The sequence below is a fragment of the Macaca nemestrina genome, chromosome 6, assembly GCF_043159975.1.
Source record: "Macaca nemestrina isolate mMacNem1 chromosome 6, mMacNem.hap1, whole genome shotgun sequence".
NCBI classification, from domain to species: domain Eukaryota; kingdom Metazoa; phylum Chordata; class Mammalia; order Primates; family Cercopithecidae; genus Macaca; species Macaca nemestrina.
In genome coordinates this window covers 3784306-3803581 of record NC_092130.1, presented here as the reverse complement: position 1 = coordinate 3803581, position 19276 = coordinate 3784306, and the positions used below count along the sequence as shown (strand labels likewise).

The following is a 19276-nucleotide window of genomic DNA, read 5'->3' as shown; positions in this document are numbered from 1 at the left end:
TTGATAGTTTCCTTTCCCTGTTTTCCTTCTCTGTTTCTCTTTCTGGGACTTCTATTAATCACACATTGGACCTCCTGGATTAATCCTGTAATTTCCTATTTTTCTCTCCTAGTTTCCGTATCTCAATTTTATATTCTGATCCCTCCATTACATTTTTAATTCCTGCATTATGATTTTTTTAATCTATAACAGTGGCTGTCAATTAGGGGTGATCTTACCACCACTCTCTGTCCCCCATCAGGAGACATCTGGCAATGTCCGGAGATATTTTTGGGTGTTGCAACTTGGGGGTTGCTACTGGTATCTAGTGGGTAGAGGCCAGAGGTGTTTAACAGCAAGGAAATATCGGCTGGGTATGTGAGAATTAGATAAAGGGTGGTTGTGGCATGGCTTTGGATTGGTTGGTTTGCATAGGAGAGGCAGGTCTGAAGGCAAGGTGCTTGCCGTCTCCGGGAATTAGCCAGTCTCTCCCTAGCCAGCAAGGCCCCAAAGATGTCAAAGCATCATAAAACACAGAAAATAAAAACAAATGGCTGGGCACAGTGGCTCACACCTGTAATCCCAGCAATTTGGGAGGCCGAGGCAGACGGATCACCTGAGGTCAGGTGTTCGAGACCAGCCTGGCCAACATGGTGAAACCCTGTCTCTACTAAAAATACAAAAATTAGCCAGGCATGGTGGCACACACCTGTAATCCCAGCTACTTGGGAGGCTGAGGCAGGAGAATCACTTGAACCCAGGGGGTGGAGGTTGCAGTGAGCCGAGATCATACCACTGCACTCTAGCCTGGGCGACAAGAGTAAAACTCCGTCTCAATAATAATAATAATAATAATACGCCAAAAAAAATGATTAATATACCAGATTCAAGGGAAGAAGACACAGTCCTCACCTCTTGCAGGGAGGTATGTCAAATGATCTGTGGTCCTGTTTGTCTGCCATGCCACTTAAAGTGGTTGCCTCCTTTCACTCTCATAGTGCCCACATTTCCCTCCTCCACAGCAGGGACGCAGTGCACTATTAGGTGGGACTTTGTTTACTCGTCTGCAGTCTGTCTCATTCAGAACCTGCACTGTTTTGCTCACCATTGCCTTCCCATTGCTGGGAGCAGGGTCTGGCAGGTAGCAGCTCATGGACACCGAATAACTATTTACTGCGGGAATGAATGAGTCAATCAGGGTACTCGGCACATAGTAGGTGCTCAGGAAACGCCAGCAGCTATTTAAGATTGTCAGCCTTCCTGATGTCCCATGTTTCCCCAGCAGGTCTCGGGGGAGCATGGCGAGATGAATCTGAATGAAAAGAGGGAATGCTGTGCTGGGGCTTCAGGGTGGGGGTGCCAACCATGCCCGGGGAGCACACAGCCAGATCAGAAGCAGGATCTCTGACTGTTGAGGGCACACTCGGGGAGGAGGGCCTGCAGCTAGCCAGTGCTGGCCAGGGCAGAGTTCCCCAGAAGGGAGGGACCAGGAATAGGAACTCCAACAATGAGAAGGGCAAGAGACAGACTTTCCTTTTCCTGCAACAATAACTTCTAACATTCATTACGTACTTACTGTGAGCTAGGCGCTGTGTAAGCCTCAACACAAACCCCTGGTGTAGGTGCTGTTATTATTCCCATTTTACAGATGAGGAAGCTGAGGCCCAGAGAGCGTATGTTACTTGCCCGAGGTTACGCCAGATTTGGACCCAGGCTCTCAGGTCCACATACCACATTACACTCTGCTTTATCTCGTGGGTGTTCTGGATAAGCCACCTGGGGTTGCAGTGACTCACTGGCTCATCCATGCATTCCTTTCAGAAATACTCACTGAGCCTCCACTGGGCTCAGCCCGGTGCTTGGTCCTGGGGTCACAGAGGTGCATCAGACTTGGACATTGCCCTCACATCTCTTCTGGCCTGGTGGGAGAGGTTCGTTTGTAAGGAGATCACAGACACCAAGAGCTACAGAGGTTATTCGAGGGTCTATGGAGCATCCTGTGAGGTCACGACGGATGGGTGGAGGAGGCAGCTCCTCCATGGGAGCACTGAGAGGGTGTCTGGACAGAAGGGGATCCTGGAGTTGGTTTTTTTTGTTTTGTTTTGTTTGTTTGTTTTGAGACAGAGTCTCCCTCTGTCGCCCAGGTTGGAGTGCAGTGGCATGATCTCGGCTCACTGCAACCTCCGCCTCCCAGGTTCGAGCGATTCTCCTGCCTCAGTCTCCTGAGTAGCTGGGACTACAGGTGTGTGCCACCTTGCACAGCTAATTTTTGTATTTTTAGTAGAGATGGAGTTTTACCATGTTGGCCAGGCTGCTCTCAAACTCCTGACATCAAGTGATCCACCCGCCTCGGCCTCCCAAAGTGCTGGGATTACAGGCGTGAGCCACCATGCCCAGCCTTGGAACTGGCTTTTAAAAATGAAGAGAGCTCATCAGGTAGCAAGGTGGGGCAGAGCATTCCAAAAAGAGGGATGGGCAGTAGTAAGGGCAGGCAGAGGGAGCCCGTGGGCTCACGGGAGACGAGAGGTGGGCTGCGATGCAGGGAGCGGTTCGAGGTGAAGCTGGAGAGGTCGAGGCTAGTCTTTGAGAAGCCCTTTTATGGAGTCTGGACTCTAGCAACGGGGAGCCATCGAAGGGTTTTGAGCGAGGGCGGAAAAGATTAGATTGCGTGCAGAAGGATTAGTTTGGTTGAGTGGGATGGATTCGAGAGGCTGGAGGAAGGGAGGCATTGAGGAGGCTGAGGACAGTGTCCCCAGGGAGGGCAGCCAGTATGGGATGGACAGATGCAGGCTGATTAGAAAGAGACAGAGTAGGCCGCACGGATTGGGCGTGGGTGTTCAGGAGAAGGAGGTGTCAGAATGGCGTGGGCAGGTGGGTGGCTCCCCGAGGCTGGAGCTCGGGAGGAGGGGTGGGCGGTGTGAAGGAGAGGAGCTCTGGTTTTTGATGCTGTTTCACCATCAGGGCTCGGCTCTGGAAGCCATCCTCCTCCCCACTCCTCCCCAGGGCTGCCTGCCCACTTCAGATGCTCTGGGGCAGGAGGGAAAGGGACGTGAAGAGGTGCCCAGGACCAGGTGAGCGTGCTTGGTAGTGTTAACTTCTTAAAAAACACAAAATATCAATCTAGAAAAAGAGAGGGGACTGTGTGCAGGTGGCCATCCCTCCGGCCAAGACCAGAGACAGACACTTCGAAATGGGGTTTGGGAAAGGAGCTTGGTGCTAGACAGGGTGGCTACACATACATATTCAACAGGTTACAGGAGGAGCTACGCATATTAATAAAGGAGCTCCTGACACATGCATGTTGAACACACGTGCATGTAACATAGGATCCATGCTCACTTGGGGTGGCGACTTAAAATTGAAATGTATCACAATTACGCCCTGTACATCAAAACGTCTTTTTGAGACACGGAAGTTGCATGAGTAAGCAATCTCTGTATGAGCTGGAGCCAGTCTGTGGTCGGTGGGCTCTTATCAGGAGAAAGTTACTGAAATCAGTCTCTTGTCCAGTCAAGGCTGTGGTTATGGGCTGGGCGCAGTGGCTCACACCTGTAATCCCAGCACTTTGGGAGGCTGAGGCAGGTGGATCGCTTGAGGTCAGGAGTTCAAGACCAGCCTGGCCAACACGGTGAAACTCTGTCTCCACTGAAAATACAAAAATTAGCCCCGTGTGGTGGTGGGTGCCTGTAATCCCAGCAACTTGGGAGGCTGAGGCAGGAGAATCACTTGAACCAGGGAGGCAGACGTTGCAGTGATCCGAGATCGTACCACTGCACTCCAGCCTGGGTGACAGAGTAAGACTATCTCAAAAACAAACAAACAAAAAAAGCTGCGGCTATGGCTGGTAGAACAGGGGCTCAGTTCGTCAGCATCTGTGAACTGGATGAGCTGTAATTGCTTTAATTTGGCTTTTCTCGAGGCCAGTGCTTATTTAGCTGCTAGGCCAGTGCTTATTTAGCTGCTAGAAAAAAAGAAAACCCTCGTGGCATTTAGAACAGAGTTTCTTCTTTAGGGCTGCCTGACTTCACCCTGGCCTGGCATGGCCTCAGGTCCTGTTTATAATTTGGCATCTTACTGCCACGGAATGTCTATTCTTTCAGTCCTGCGATCTCTATTTTAACATTAATGCTGGTCAGTTATTGTGTGTCGACTGTAAAAGAGAAGGGTGTAATGAGGCCTCTCATCCCCTCATCCTGCCGTGGCTGGAAACTAAGTTTTTTATTTTTTATTTTTTTTTTGAGACAGAGTCTCGCTATGTCGCCCAGGCTGGAGTGCAGTGGTGCTATCTCGACTCACTGCAAACTCCGCCTCGCGGATTCACACCATTCTCCTGCCTCAGCCTCCTGAGCAGCTGGGACTACAGGCGCCCACCACCGTGCCCGGCTAATTTTTTTGTATTTTTAGTAGAGACGGGGTTTCACCATGTTAGCCAGGATGGTCTTGATCTCCTGACCTCGTGATCTGCCCACTTCGGCCTCCCAAAGTGCTGGGATTACAGGCGTGACCCACTGCGCCCGGCCTGGAAACTAAGTTTTCAAAGTTTTACTGGGGTCTCCTGGGCCACAAGCGGGGCCATTTAGTCGGCGGGAGGTGTACGATTTTATTTTAGTTTACAGTAGTAAATGTGTTCCTTAGTTTGCTTCCAAGCTTTAGTTTAATTCATTTTTGGAAAAGTTAATATATTCAATTAGCACAAAAGAGTATACAGTAAAAAACTGGGCACAGTGGCACACGTCTGTAATCCTAGCTACTCAGGAGTTCAAACCCAGAAGTTCAAGGCCAGCCTGGGCAACATAGTGAGACACTATCTCAAAAGAAAAAAGTATACAGTAAAAAGCCCTGTCTAACAAAAAGATTATAGAGTAGCATAGCGAACATAGAGCATACAGACAATTTTCTAGACAGCAAGAAACAAAACATGTGGGGGCCCCTCCTGCTCTCCTGCTTTCTGTGGAGTGACATGTCAGTTGTCTTTGGGAATTTTTTTTTTTTTTTTTTTTCTTGAGACGGAGTCTCACCCTGTGGTCCAGGCTGAAATGTGATGGCGTGATCTCATCTCACCGCAACCTTCGCCTCCCGGGTTCAAACACTTCTGCCTCAGCCTCCCGAGTCTCTGGGATTACAGGCACCCGCCACCACACCTGGCTAATGTTTTTTGTATTTTGGTAGATAAGGAGTTTCACTATGTTGGTCGGGCTGGTCTCGAACTCCTGACCTCAGGTGATCCGCCCGCCTCGGCCTCCCAAAGTGCTGGGATTACAGGCGTGAGCCACTGCACCCGGCCTTGTCTTTGGGCATTAAAAGAGCCTTGGCGTTTCAGGTCTCTCTGTGACAGTGAATCAAGTCCCCCTTTTCTCGTTTTCCCAAATGAGGGACAGCTTGCAATGTAAGATGACCAAAAAGCCTGGCCCAGCAGGGTTTTCTAAGGGTCTCTGTCCAGTTGTCAATCAACAAGAGGATCCCAGAGTTATGCAACCCTCCCTAGACCCACCTGACTGGGGAACCCTTCTGCCGTGGCGCATCTCAGAGGGCCAGGGTTCCATGGAGCACAGTTTGGGAAAGGCTGCAAAGACAGCCATTAGATGTATCAGCCGGTGAACAGAGGACCCTGCCCGCCCATAGTCTCTGGATGGTCCTGGACAAATTATGGTCCCTCTTCAGAGCCTTGATTTTGAAAGATGCTATTAGTTTGAACACTTCTAACAGGCAGGTGGAGATAGTGCAGTGGTGGAGAGAATGAACTCTGGACTCCAAAATGCCTGTGTTCCAAGCATGGTCTTGTCATTGACTCCCTGTGGCCTTAGGCAAGCCCCTTCCTATCCTGGTGTCTTAGCAGCCACCTCACAGTTGTAGGAATAACACAATTGCATGTCCAGTGCCTTGGAGCAGTTCCTGGTGCATGGTGGGTCCTGGATTCAGGTTCAGTTGTCGTGCTCCTCCCCACCCCACCTGGCCTCCCCCTTGGTTCCCCCAACCCTGGAGCATCTGGAAAACGGACAAAGGGTGATAGAGGCCCTGGGGGAGAGCTACTAAGTGGCGGTGGTGGGTGGGCTCGGGTCAGACCCAGGCAGATGGGGGTCTGCCAAAAGGAGGGAGGCCTGAGTCCAGGAACCATTCCCTGACCTCTTCCCTTAGGTCCCTGCAGATGTGATGGCCCGGCTATGGCTGTCCTGCTTCCTGCTTCCTGCTCTCGTGGTGTCTGGTAGGTGTCTCCTCTCCCTGGCCACGCAGCCCTAACCTAGAGACCCTTGGCAGGACCCTCCGGAAGGGAGGGGGATCCCTCACCAGCGAACACCAGCTCCTATGGGCCAGCCCTGTGCTTGGCTGAGCTGGGGAGGCCTGGGGAGGAATCCAGGCCTGGACGGGTGGCCTGGGTGGCCATAAAGACTTGTGTGGGCTCCCAGGGGAGCAGGTAGGGGCCGGTTTTGCAGGGGTGTTCCAGCACTCTGTGTCCCTGCAGTGGCAGCCAATATGGCCCCGAAGTTCCTGGCCAACATGACGTCAGTGATCCTGCCCGAGGACCTGCCTGTGGGTGAGTCCCAGTCCCTGTGTCTGCCCCACGCCAGGTCCTGATTCACAAGAAAGTCCTGGGGCGCCCTCTTGAGCCCCCACCGTCCCTGCAACTCCACGGCTTATTGTGGAACAGAGAGGACCTGAAGGCAGTTCCTTTGATTCCAGCAGTTTGTTTTCTCCTCTTCAGATTCTGGGTCAAGAGCAGTGTCCCCAAAGCTGTGAGACGCTTCTCCAGGGGCCCTCACACCAGCGTCAAATTATCCGGCCTCCCCCATTGCCCATCGCTTTCAGTATCTGACTGGAGGATCCCTTGGGCCAGGCTTCCTTCTCTTTCCTCACACTTGCTAATCTCTCCCACCCCGACCCTGGCTTTTTTTTTTTTTTTTTTTTTTGAGGGAGAGCAGGTGTCAGGCTCAGACCCTTTCACAGAAGCTGATGACTCACTTTGCTTCGTTTTTATTTGTAAAGTTACTTTCTATCTATGGTAGGTGAGATGGGTTTTGCGATGTAAAGTTTGCTTTTAAAGTGCATGTCTTTACATGGGATGGAAAGTCAATTCAAAGAACGAGCACCAGGAATAGAACACGGACGTAGCAATGGTCTCGGCAAAAGTCACAGCAAAGGTCATGGCAGTGGCGCAGGAACAAATGAAGTTTGGTAACATTATTTTGGAAGGAGCCGGGGGGCCTAGATATCAGATTCCCAGAAGGCAGGATATAGATTGGGGCAGTAGAAACCATAGGTGGCCGTATTGGTTGGGACCCCAAATAACAGAGATGCAAGCAAGGCAGAGGTGAATTACTGTCCCCCTGAGGCCACCCAGGAGCTGGGAGCTGTGGGGGTGTGTTCCATCAGGCTGTCCTCCCTGTGGGGCTTGGGGCGGCCTTCTTCCTGTTCAGTGCCCCACCTTCCCTAAGGCATGGTCCCACCCACATGGGCCAGGATGGCTCAGACAAGAAACCATTCCCGCCACAGAAGGAGGAAGGGGCCAAGACGGCTTCTTCCTTTCTGGATTTTACACACATTGCATCTGCTTTTGTCTCTTTGGCGAAAACTAAGCTGCAGACCCACGCCTAGCTGCAAGGGAACCTGGCAAATGTGGCCTTCATTCTGGTTGGCCATGTGGCCAGCTCAAAATCTGGGGCTCCATTGTTTTCAGAAAAGAGAGACAAATGGATATTGGGGGACAAGTCACAGCCTTTGTTATAGTGCAAAATGGAATCCAGGAATATCGAAAGCTGCCAGATGAAACAAGAGACACCAAGGAGTATTGACAAATACAAAACTTGTGCAAGCAATCCCCTGATCAAGAGAAAGTATTTCCATCACCCCAGAAAGTTCCCTGTGTCCAGTTCTCGTCAATCTCTGCTCCCTATAGGCAACTGCTGTTCTCATGTCTACCCCATGGAGGCTGGAGAGGGAGGAGTGTATGGGACTTTTTCTTTTTTTTTTTTTGAGACAGAGTCTGGCTCTGTGCCCCAGGCTGGAGTGTAGTGGTGTGATCACGCTCACTGCAGCCTCCACCTCCTCAGCTCAAGCGATCCTCCCATCTCAACCTCCCAGGTAGCTGGGACTACAAGCATGCACCACCATGCCTGGCTAGTATTTTATTTTTCTAAGTAGAGACAGGGTTTTGCTACATTGCTCAGGCTGGTCTCAAACTCCTGGGCTCAAGCAATTCTCCCACCTCGGCTTCCCAAAGTGCTGGGATTACAGGCATGAGCCACTGTGCACCACTACACCTGGCTAATTTTTTATTTTTATATTTACTTATTTTTGAGACAGAGTCTCGCTCTGTAGCCCAGGCTGGAGTGCAGTGGCACAATCTCAGCTCACTGCAACCTCCACCTCCTGGGTTCAAGCAATTCTCCTGCCTCAGCCTCCCCAATAGCTGGGATTACAGGTGCACACCACCACACCTGGCTAATTTTCTGTATTTTTAGTAGAGACGGAGTTTCACCATGTTGGCCAGGCTGGTCTCGAGCTCCTGATCTCAAGTGATCCTCCCACCTCCGCCTCCTGAAGTGCTGGGATTACAGGCATGAGCCACCTCGCCTGGCCTAATTTTAAAATTTTTTTGTATAGATGGGGGTCTCACTATGTTGCCTAGGCAGCTCTCAAATTCCTAGGCTCAAGCAATGCCCCATCTCAGCCTCCCAAAGTGCTGGGATTACAGATGTAAGCCACCACACCTGGCCTTCTGCTTTTAAAAGAAATTCAACTTTCTTGTGGGCCATGAAAGTATCAGGGGGTGTAGGCTCCCACGCCAGTGGCTGAAGCCCTCGGAGCCCTGTGGTGGAGCTCAAGGGAAACACATCTTCGTGAAGAGGAGAAACTCCTTGCTAATGAACAGCGGGGCCCGCGGAGGTGTTGGAGCAGAGGCTGGAGGGGTAAAGGAGGTGGGGCTCAGGGATAGGGTGGGTTTGATGAATCTGTAAAAAGTTCTTCCTTTCAGGCTAGGGAGGGGACAACCAGCCTGCTGCTGTGCTCAGACATGCAGTACAAGAGTTAGGGCTCTCAGGAGGCCAGCAGCAGACTGGATACAGCTTTTGAGCAGAAAGGGGGTGTCCTGGAAGGTTCTCCAAAGCTCTAGTCTGCATCCAGCTGCCGCAGCTGGAAAGGTTCACGCCAGCCACGTCTAGTCTTGTGTCACGGGAACTCGGTATTCCGGAGAGGGCAGGGCCACAGGCTTGGCAAGGGGAGGGGCAGATGCCTGGGTACAGCCCCCGCCCCCCACACTGTGTCCACTGCCCTTCAAGCCACTTGGCACAAGAGAAGTCAGGATGCTGCTATCCAAAGGCCTCAGAATGCATGTGGAGGAACAGAGGCCCTGAGGGCTGGGGAGGTCCCAGATGGCAAGTCCAGCCTGTGTACGGAGCAGCCAGGCACCCAGCCCAGCCTCACAGCCAGCTTGGCCAGACCAGCACTGAAAGGGTGGCTGTGGACCTTGGGTGGCCCCTGTCCCATCCCCAGGTGCCCAGGTCTTCTGGTTGGTAGCTGAAGACCCAGACAATGACCCTCTGACCTATGGGATGAGCGGCCCCAATGCCTACTTCTTCACTGTCACTCCGAACACTGGGGAAGTGACACTGGCCAGCGCTCTGGACTACGAGGTAAAGAGCATCAGCCGGAGAGGGCACGGGACGCGGAGGAGGGGCTGGGAGGGCTCCGGGAGCCCACATCCTTGTGGCAGCACCCCCTGTGCTGCCACCCAGGATGGGCTCACCACCGGCCCCTTCTCTCTGGCTGCTGCAGACACTCTACACATTCAAAGTCACTATCTCCGTGAGCGACCCCTACACCCAGGTGAGTCAGGAGGTGCCGGGGGGGTCGACAGGGGTCGCGAGAGCCCATTTCTGACTGCGTCCCCACCTCTGGCAAGGGAGAGAGCCCCAGTTAACAGTGAATTTAATGTCTATTTATATCAAGATTATACGAGTCCATTTCCTTGTCATCTGATATTATCAAGATGTCAGTATTTTTAAAATTTTATTTAAATTTTATAAATATATTATTTGTATCATAGAGGGCTTTTTTGTTTACATATAAATATATTGGTTATATTTTAAATAGAAATTAAATGTATTATTAATGTATATAAATATTGATTAGAAAAGTGCCGGATACCTCCCCACCCCAGGGCTCCAGAGGCAAAAAGATCACTCTCAACTGCTTTGGCTGAATGTGTTGGCGACTACACTCTTATTTCCCACTTTGGGAGGCCAAGGTGGGCGGATCATCTGAGGTCAGGGGTTCAAGACCACCCTGGCCAACATGGAGAAACCCCATCTCTACTAAAAATACGAAAATTAGCTGGGCGTGGTGGCGCCGGCTTGTAATTCCAACTACTCAGGAGGCTGAGGCACAAGAATCGCTTGAACCCGGGAGGTGGAGGTTGTGTTGAGCTGAGATCGCACCACCTCACTCCAGCCTGAGTGACAGGGCAAGACCCCATCTCAAAAAAAAAAAAAAAAAAAAAAAAATTACAGATAAAACTAAAGTTCCCTTGGAAAATCCTTCCCGGCTCACTCCCACTGAAGTGTCGACCGTCACTGTGTGCTTTGACAGCCCTCAGCGCTGAGGTGCATGCCTCCATGCATTTCTTGGTGTGTTTTCTGAAACCCAGTGGGACCCAGCTGTCTATATTGTCTTGAAAGCTGCCTTGCCCATTCAGCGATTGAGCTTAGAGCTATCTCTGGGTCTGCATACAAATCCCTAATTTTTGTAACGTCTGTATCTAGGGTGGGAGCCGCTCTTAAGCTGGTCCCCTCTGGTGGCCACATCATTGTTCACAGATTTATACTATGGCAAACAAAGTGAAAATGCACATTCCTGTAATAGGACAGGAACTTTTTTCCAATTTTTTATTTTATTTTTTTGAGTTAGGATCTTACTCTTGCCCAGGCTGGAGTGCAGTGGTGCAATCACAGCTCACAGCAGCCTCTACCTCCTGGACTCAAGTAATCCTCTTAACTCAGCCTCCAGAGTAGCTGGGACTACAGGCGCTCACCAGCCATACTCAGCTAATTTAAAAATTTTTTGTAGAGACAGAGTCTCACCATATTGCCCAGGCTGGTCTTGAACTCCTGGGCTCAAGTGATCCTCCCATCTTGGCCTCCCAAAGGGCACAGGCATGAGCCACTGCGCCTGGCTGGCTGGCACATTTTATATTTAAAAAATTAACTGCTGTGTGTGGTGGCACACGCCTGTAATTCCAGCACTTTGGGAGGCCAAGGCGGGCAGATCACCTGAGGTTGGGAGTTCGAGATCAGCCTGACCAACACAGTAAAACCCCATCTCTACTAAATACAAAAAACTAACTGGGTGTGGTGGTGCATGCCTGTAGTCCCAGCTACTTGGTAGGCTGAGGCAGGAGAATCGCTTGAACCTGGGAGGTGGAGGTTGCATTGAGATGAGATTGCGCCATTGCACTCCAGCCTGGGCAACAAGAGTGAAACCCTGTCTTAAAAAAAAAAAAAATTAACTAATGATGCCTGCAATTTACTTTCAAATGGTTCAGAAAACAACATGTGGAGAGAACCTGGTCTCTACAAAAAAAAAAAAAAAAAAAAAAAAGGCCCCCAAAAACATATGGTGAGAAAGAGAGACCAAACAGTAGGTTGATCTGGATGAAGGACACCGGCTCTTTGTACAATACTTGCAACTTTTCTGGTGTTTTAAATTCTATTTTCTGGGGTCCCCTGGGCTTTCTCACTTGCAGGTGCAGAAGGAGATGCAGGTGATTGTGGAAGACAGAAACGACAACGCACCCGTTTTCCAGAACACTGCATTCTCCACCAGCATCAACGAGGTGACGCCTGCCTTAACGTGGCTGTGGGGCAGGGGGCATCCCAAAGAGCTTCTCAGAGTAGGAAGAGCCAGAGGCAGTCAGGGGGGCATTCAGGGTGGGGAAAAACCTCTCCTAGCAGGGGCATCTTCAAGAACCAAAGCCAGGGGGATGCAACCCCACAAACAATGGTGACAGCAATATTTTGCAGTCGATCAGGTTAGGAATTATTTCAGTGATGAAAGCAAAAAAAAAAAAAAAAAAAAAAAAAAAGGGAGTTGATTTTTTTCGTGTATCTGAAAAATGTAGAGTTACCTCAGCATGGCTAGATCCAGGCACTCAAATTGTATCTTGATTTGATTTGAGCCAAATCATATCGTGAAATTTGATTTGAAATCATATCTTCAGGCATGGCTGGATCCAGGTACTCAAATTACATCAAGATATGGTTTGAGTTTCTCTCCTCCTCTCAGCTCTGCTTCTCTCATTGCCTCCAACCTGGGGGATGAGAGGCAAGTCTCTCATGTGGTGATAAAAGTACAGGCTCGCCAGGCGCGGTGGCTCATGCCTGTAATCCCAGCACTTTGGGAGGCTGAGGTGGGCAGATCACCTGAGGTCGGGAGTTCGAGATTAGCCTGACGAACATGGAGAAACCCCGTCTCTACTGAAAAAAAAAACAAAATTAACCGGTTGTGGTGGCACATGCCTGTAATCCTAGCTGCTCAGGAGGCTGAGGCAGGAGAATTGCTTGAACCTGGGAGGCAGAAGTTGCAGTGAGCCGAGATCGCGCCATTGCACTCCAGCCTGGGCAACTAGAGTGAAACTCCATCTCAAATAAATAAATCAATAATAAAAATATATAAAAAATAAAAAAGAACAGGCTCACATTGAAGAGACCATCTTTCTCAATCTTTCCAGCCCAAAGCCCAGGGCTGACTTTCATTGGCTCATTTTAGATCATGTGCTCTCCTTGAGTCAATTTAGGGGTGTGGAAGGCTTCACAGGTTAGGTCTGCATCATGGGCCTTCCCCATAGCAAGGGGGAGGAGTGGGGCCAGTTCCACTTAAGCTACGTGGGTGGAAAGGAGGTTCCCCAATGGTCACTGGGCAGCAAACACCACCACTCCTGAACTGCCGTTGCCATGTGCCTGCAAAGACCTTCCAGGTGGGGGGCCCCACACCAGGCCAGACACGTGTGGTCTGGACAGCCATGTGACAGGCTCTGATGGAATGCCTCGGCACCCGGCACTGTCCTAGGTGCTGAGGTTACCTGGGGAGCAAGACAGACCTGGTTGCTACTCTCAGCAGCTCACCATCTAGGGAAGGCCACAGACAGGAACCAATGAAACAAAATGAGCAAAATGATTTCAGGTGGTGGTGAGCCCCGCCCCGAGCACGAGAGAAGGCAAAGTGAAGGAAGTGGCTGCAGAAGGCGCTACTTTAGGTTGAAGGGTCAGGAAAGGCCTCTCTGAGTTGAGGGCATCTGAACAGAGACCTGAATGGCAAGAAGGAGCTGGCAGGGGATGCTCCAGGAAGGGGTGCTCCAGGCAGGGGGAACAACAGGTGCAAAGGCCCTGAGGCAGGAACAAGCTCAGCCAGTGCGGCTGGAGGGGAAGGGGTAGGAGGAGGTGAGGTCAGAGAGGCTGGTGGCAGCCCGGGCTCGAAGGAGTCTGGACTGTGATCTGGGCAGAATGGGGGCACCCTTGGGGGATTTGAAGCACAAGAGTGATGTGGTCTGATTCATGATTTTCAAAGATCTCTTTGGCCACCATTAGGAAGTAGAGGTCATGGCTGGGTGTGGTGGCTCACGCCTATAATACTAGCACTTTGGGAGGCTGAGGCAGATGGATCACCTGAGGTCAGGAGTTCGACACCAGCCTGGCCAACATGGCAAAACCCTGTCTCTACTAAAAATACAAAAAAAAAAAAAAATTATCTGGGCTTGGTGGTGGGTGCCTATAATCCCAGCTACTGGGGAGGCTGAGGCAGGAGAATCGCTTAAACCCAGGGGGCAGAGGTTACAGTGAGCCGAGATTGTGCCACTTCACTCCAGCCTGGGCGAAAAAGTGAAACTCCGTCTCAGGCAAAAACAAAACAAACAGAAAAAGGAAGTAGAGGTGGTGTGTACAGGAGCCCAGGAGCAGAGGGCTCCCAGAAGAAGCCCCCAGCTCTGTAGGGTGCTGTTTGAAACCCATGGCTATAGGCTGTAGAGAGCACATGGGATGTCTGAGTGTGCAGTGGCACCGTGAGGCTGGGCTCTAGGATGATCCCTCGTCCTGGTTCTGAGGGGCTCCGAAAATCAGAAGCCAGCTCAGGTGGTGGAGAGGCTGTGTGGGGCGGGGAGGAGGGAGATCCTCCCTGCCGCCCCGCACCCCCAGCTGCCTTCCACCCGCAGCCCTGGTGGGAAGGACAGGGGAACACTGTCCCCTGAGTGCACAGCTGAGGACACTGAAGCTCGGGGGGCAGTGACAGACGAGGGAGAGGAGGAGCTGGGTTTGAGCTGGTAAGCGACGGGTCCCTCCCTGCAGACCCTGCCCGTGGGCAGCGTGGTGTTCTCCGTGCTGGCCGTGGATAAAGACATGGGACCTGCCGGCATGGTCGTGTACTCCATAGAGAAGGTGAGTATGAAGGGGGCCCTGACCGCCTTCGTGACCGCCAGGGGGCAGCATATCCACAGACAACCCACGGGGCCTGAGCGTTGGGGTGGGGACGTTGGTCGTGCCTTGGCCCAGCCCTGGCCCCCAAACCTTCCTCTGGCCACCAGCCCCCCTCCCCGGAAACCTCGCTTTGCCCACTTGCCTAAAGAGGGTGCCTGCTGCAGACCAGACCCTTCTTCCCGCCCGCCTGCTCCCAGGTCTTGTCCAGGTTCCACAGACAGTAAGGGGCGTGTGAACCCATTTCTCATGGAAACAGAGTTGCTGTTGATAGCGCCATTTACCGAGCACCAACCGCGTGCCTGGCACATACCATGCAGTCACCCCTTGGTATCTGTGGGGAATTGGCTCCAGGATCCCTGAGGACACCAAAATCCCTGGCTGCTCAAGTCCCTGGACATGCAATGGGGGTAGTATTTGCATGTAACCTAGACACATCCTCCTGTGTACTTTAAATCACCTCTAGGTTACCTCTAATACCAATGCAATGCAAATACTATGTAAATATAGCGTATTATGTATGCTATATTGTTTAGGGAATCATGGCAAGGGAAAAAGTTTGTACATCTTCAGTACAGACACAACCATTGTGAGCATAGCTACAGTTTTGATCTGTGGCTGGTCAAATCTGTGGATGTGGAACCCACAGAGATGGAAGGCTGACTGCATCTTATTGGATCCTCCTTTCAACCCACTGAGGGTTGTCACCAGCCCCATTTCCCAGAGCTGGAGACTGAGGCTCAGAGAGGTCATGCGACCTGGTGCCAGTGGCGTGACTGGTCAGTGGTAGAGCTGGGGCCTTCCCTGTGTTGCTGAGTGGGATCCTCGGGGCAGGGCTGTCCCTAGGGAGACTGACCCAAGTCTGCTCTGCCCCAGGTCATCCCTAGCACTGGGGACAGCGAGCATCTCTTCCGGATCCTGGCCAATGGCTCCATCATCCTCAGTGGCAGCCTCAGCTACAACAACAAGAGCGCTTTCTACCAGCTGGAGCTGAAGGCCTGTGTGAGTGGGGGTGCCAGAGGGGGGGCCTAGGACCCACGGCGCTGGCTCACGGGCGGCCATCTCCCCGCAGGACTTGGGCGGCATGTTCAACAACAGCTTCACCATCCAGTGCTCCCTGCCTGCCTTCCTGTCCATCTCCGTGGTGGACCAGCCTGACCTTGACCCCCAGTTTGTCAGGGAGTTTTACTCGGCCTCTGTGGCTGAGGACGCAGCCAAGGTGCCCGGGGGACCTGTGGGGTATGAGTGGAAGCGGGAGGCAGGGGAAGTTTGAGGAGCACTGACCAGGCACCATTCCAGGGAACCTCGGTGCTGAAAGTGGAGGCTGTGGATGGCGACAAAGGCATCAATGACCCTGTGATCTACAGCATCTCCAGTGAGAATGGGGTGTCCCCGGGCCAGGGCTGGGCCGGGGCCGGGGTCAGGGCTCCGTCAGAGCCACTGGAGCAGCTGTTCCAGCTGTTCCACCTGTCCCCTTGCTTGCCAGACTCCACGTGGCCCGGCTGGTTTGACATCGGGGCAGATGGGGTGATCAGGGTCAACGGCTCCCTGGACCGTGAGCAACTGCTGGAGGAGGATGAGGAGGTGCAGCTGCAGGTCACGGTGAGCAAAGGCCCCACCACCCCTGTCAGAATCCTGCTCTCTAACCTCTGGCTTTTGGTCTCTCTGAGCACGGGCTCTCTGACCTCTGACCTCTGACCTCTGCTCTGTGCCTCAGGCCACCGAGACACACCTCAACATCTACGGGCAGGAGGCCAAGGTGAGCATCTGGGTGACAGTGAGAGTGTTGGACGTCAATGACCACAAACCTGAGTTTTACAACTGCAGCCTCCCAGCCTGCACCTTCACCCCCGAAGAGGCCCAAGTGAACTTCACTGGCTACGTGGACGAGCATGCCTCCCCCCGCATCCCCATCGATGACCTCACCATGGTGGTCTACGACCCGGACAAGGCAAGCGTGGTGGTGCGGGTGTGGGCGGGGGTGGCATGGTGGCCTACGACCCGGACAAGGCAGGTGTGGTGGCGTGGGTGTGGGCGGGGGTGGCAAGGTGGCCTACGACCCGGACAAGGCAGGTGTGGTGGCGTGGGTGTGGGCGGGGGTGGCAAGGTGGCCTACGACCCGGACAAGGCAGGTGTGGTGGCGTGGGTGTGGGCGGGGGTGGCAAGGTGGCCTACGACCCGGACAAGGCAGGTGTGGTGGCGTGGGTGTGGGCGGGGGTGGCAAGGTGGTCTACGACCCGGACAAGGCAGGTGTGGTGGCGTGGGTGTGGGCAGGGGTGGCTGGGGGAGGCCAGTGGAAGCCCGGATTGAGTGACAGTGCCATGTGGTGCTGGGTGGTGGTGCTGGTGGTGCAGGGCGTGGTGACGGAAAATGGGGGTGCTGTGTGCTCTCTGGAAACCTTTGTCGGTAAGCAATGTCATCCTCTGGGCAATCCGTGTGGGGCTGAATAGGAGGCCGTGCTGAGTGGAGGCTGATGTTGAACGTCAGATGATGCTGAGTAGAACGTCATTGTCCGTGGTGATGGGTGGCTGACGAGGTCTCCTGGCATTGGGTGGCCATGATTTGGGTAGTCATGGGAACTGGAGGAGGCTGAGCAGTGTTGGGACAAGTGGTTTGAGGGTGTGAGGTGGGAGGGTGCTTTTTTTTTTTTTTTGAGATGGAGTTTCACTCTGTTGCTTAGGCTGGAGTGCAATGGCACAATCTTGGCTCACTGCAGCCTCTGCCTTCCAGGTTCAAGTGATTCTCCTGCCTCAGCCTCCCGAGTAGCTGTGATTACAGGCGTGCACCACCTCACCCAGCTAATTTTTCTGTTTTTAGTAGAGATGGAGTTTCACCATGTTGGCCAGGCTGGTCTCGAACTCCTGGCCTCAAGTGATCCACCCACCTTAGCCTCCCAAAGTGCTGGGATTACAGGCGTGAGTCACCATGCCTGGCCATGGGAGGGCACCCTTAAGTGGAGGCTGCAGTGAGAGGTGGGTTACATGGTGGCGCTGGAGGATGAGTAACTCTGGAGGGTGTGTGATGTTAGGTGATACTGAGGGGGTGGGAATGTTGCATGGAGGACAGCGTCGGGCAGGGTTAGGTTGGCCAGAAGGGTGGCACTGGCCAGGGGGGTGACGTAGGGTGTGAGTGGTGTTTGGTGTTGCTGTGGGGGTTGGGGGTGGGGGATGTGAAGTGTGGGTGGGAGGGACAGTTGACAGGGGCGAGGGGAGTGTGTCCAGGCTCTAGCCCAGGCCTGGGACCCACAGTGCCTAGGGAGCTGTCTTCTACGGAGCCCACATTTGCAGGGTCTGGTCACCAGCCCAGCCTCCTGCACCCTCTCTCGCAGTCTTTTGAGAGGCCCCTTCCATGGGACCTCATCGGGTGGGGCATCCAGAGATAAGAGCCTGGGGACTGGGGGAAGATGCAGGTAGGCAGAGCAGGGGGGACAGGTCCCTGCTAGACAGCCTACCTTTACAGGGCAGCAATGGGACCTTCCTGTTGTCGCTGGGGGGGCCCGACGCAGAAGCCTTCAGTGTCTCCCCGGAGCGGGCAGCGGGCTCAGCCTCCGTTCAGGTGCTGGTGAGAGTGTCCGCGCTGGTGGACTACGAGAGGCAGACGGTGATGGTGGTGCAGGTGAGGGCTGCTCTGGAGTGCCGGGGGCAGAAGCTGTGGGGCACTTGGGCCCCACAGCTGCTGCCTCCTCCCCTGCCTCCAGGTCGTGGCCACAGACTCAGTCAGCCAGAACTTCTCCATCGCCATGGTGACCATCCACCTTAGAGACATTAATGACCACAGGCCCACATTTCCCCAGAGCTTGTACATCCTCAGGGTGCCGGAGCACAGCGCCACTGGCTCTGTGGTCACCGACAGCATCCACGTGAGTGATGTGGACACGGTGGGGCTGTGGGGTCCCTGCAAGCAGGCATGCGTGTGTGTGTGAGAGAGTGTGTGTGTGTGTGAGTGTGAGAGAGTGTGAGAGTATGAGTGTGAGTGTGTGTGTGTGAATGTGAGAGTGTGTATGATGTGAGTGAGTGAGTGTGTGTGTGTGAGAGTGTGATTGTGTGAGTGTGAGTGTGTAAGAGAGAGTGTGAGTTTGAGTGTGATTGTGTGTGTATGTAAGTGTGAGTGTGACTGTGTGTGACTGTGTAGGGCGTGTGTGTATGTGAGAGTGTGTGACTGTGTGTGAGTGTGAGTGTGAGAGTGTGAGTGTGTGTGTGAGTGTGAGCGAGAGTGAGTGTGTGTGAATGTGAGAGTGTGTATGATGTGAGTGTGAGAGTGTGATTGTGAGTGAGTGTATGTGTGAGTGTGTGTGATTGTGAGTGTGTGAGTGTGTAAGAGTGTGAGTTTGAGTGTGATTGTGTGTATGTGTGTGAGTGAGTGTGTGAAAGTGTGAGTGTGAGTGTGTGTGACTGTGTAGAGCATGTGTGTATGTGAGTGTGTGTGACTGTGTGAGAGTGTGAGTGTGTGTGAGACTGTGAGTGTGAGTGTGTGAGTGTGACAGTGTGAAAGTGTGAGTGTGATTGTCAGAGTGTGTGAGTGTGTGTGAGTGTGAGAGTATGTGAGAATGTGTGTGAGTGTGAGAGTGTGAGTGTGAGTGTGTGAGTGTGTATGTGTGAGATGGGGGTGACCATGAGTGAATCCGAGTGTGCTGGGGATTCTCCCTTCGTGTCAGGAAGCATGACAGCTCTGTCCCCACGAATGGCATGGGTGGTAGTGTGTGCATTGCCTCCACACAGCACCCTGCCATGTCTCTGCCTCACAGGCCACGGACCCAGACACAGGCGCATGGGGCCAAATTACCTACAGCCTGCTCCCAGGAAATGGGTAAGGGCTCAGGGTGGGCCGTGGGCAGGTGGGTGAGC

General features: G+C 52.9%; 1 protein-coding gene across 3 annotated transcripts in view; it reads left to right on the top strand.

The window, feature by feature from the left end:
* Positions 1 to 19276, top strand: part of LOC105480959 (cadherin related family member 2) — a 47106-nt gene that overhangs the window by 10332 nt on the left and 17498 nt on the right. For 2 of the 3 annotated variants that reach the window (XM_071098057.1, XM_071098055.1), the window contains exons 2-15: positions 6115 to 6181; positions 6440 to 6511; positions 9466 to 9605; positions 9748 to 9798; positions 11714 to 11803; positions 14307 to 14396; positions 15309 to 15434; positions 15505 to 15651; positions 15732 to 15807; positions 15919 to 16034; positions 16150 to 16383; positions 17892 to 18047; positions 18130 to 18291; positions 19177 to 19238. In XM_071098057.1, the coding sequence (XP_070954158.1) occupies positions 6130 to 6181; positions 6440 to 6511; positions 9466 to 9605; positions 9748 to 9798; positions 11714 to 11803; positions 14307 to 14396; positions 15309 to 15434; positions 15505 to 15651; positions 15732 to 15807; positions 15919 to 16034; positions 16150 to 16383; positions 17892 to 18047; positions 18130 to 18291; positions 19177 to 19238 (1574 nt within the window). In that variant the 5' untranslated portion in view covers positions 6115 to 6129. Of the gene's footprint in view, positions 1 to 2985; positions 3051 to 6114; positions 6182 to 6439; positions 6512 to 9465; positions 9606 to 9747; positions 9799 to 11713; positions 11804 to 14306; positions 14397 to 15308; positions 15435 to 15504; positions 15652 to 15731; positions 15808 to 15918; positions 16035 to 16149; positions 16384 to 17891; positions 18048 to 18129; positions 18292 to 19176; positions 19239 to 19276 lie in introns of those variants that run through there. The other variant, XM_071098056.1, reaches the window with a different exon arrangement.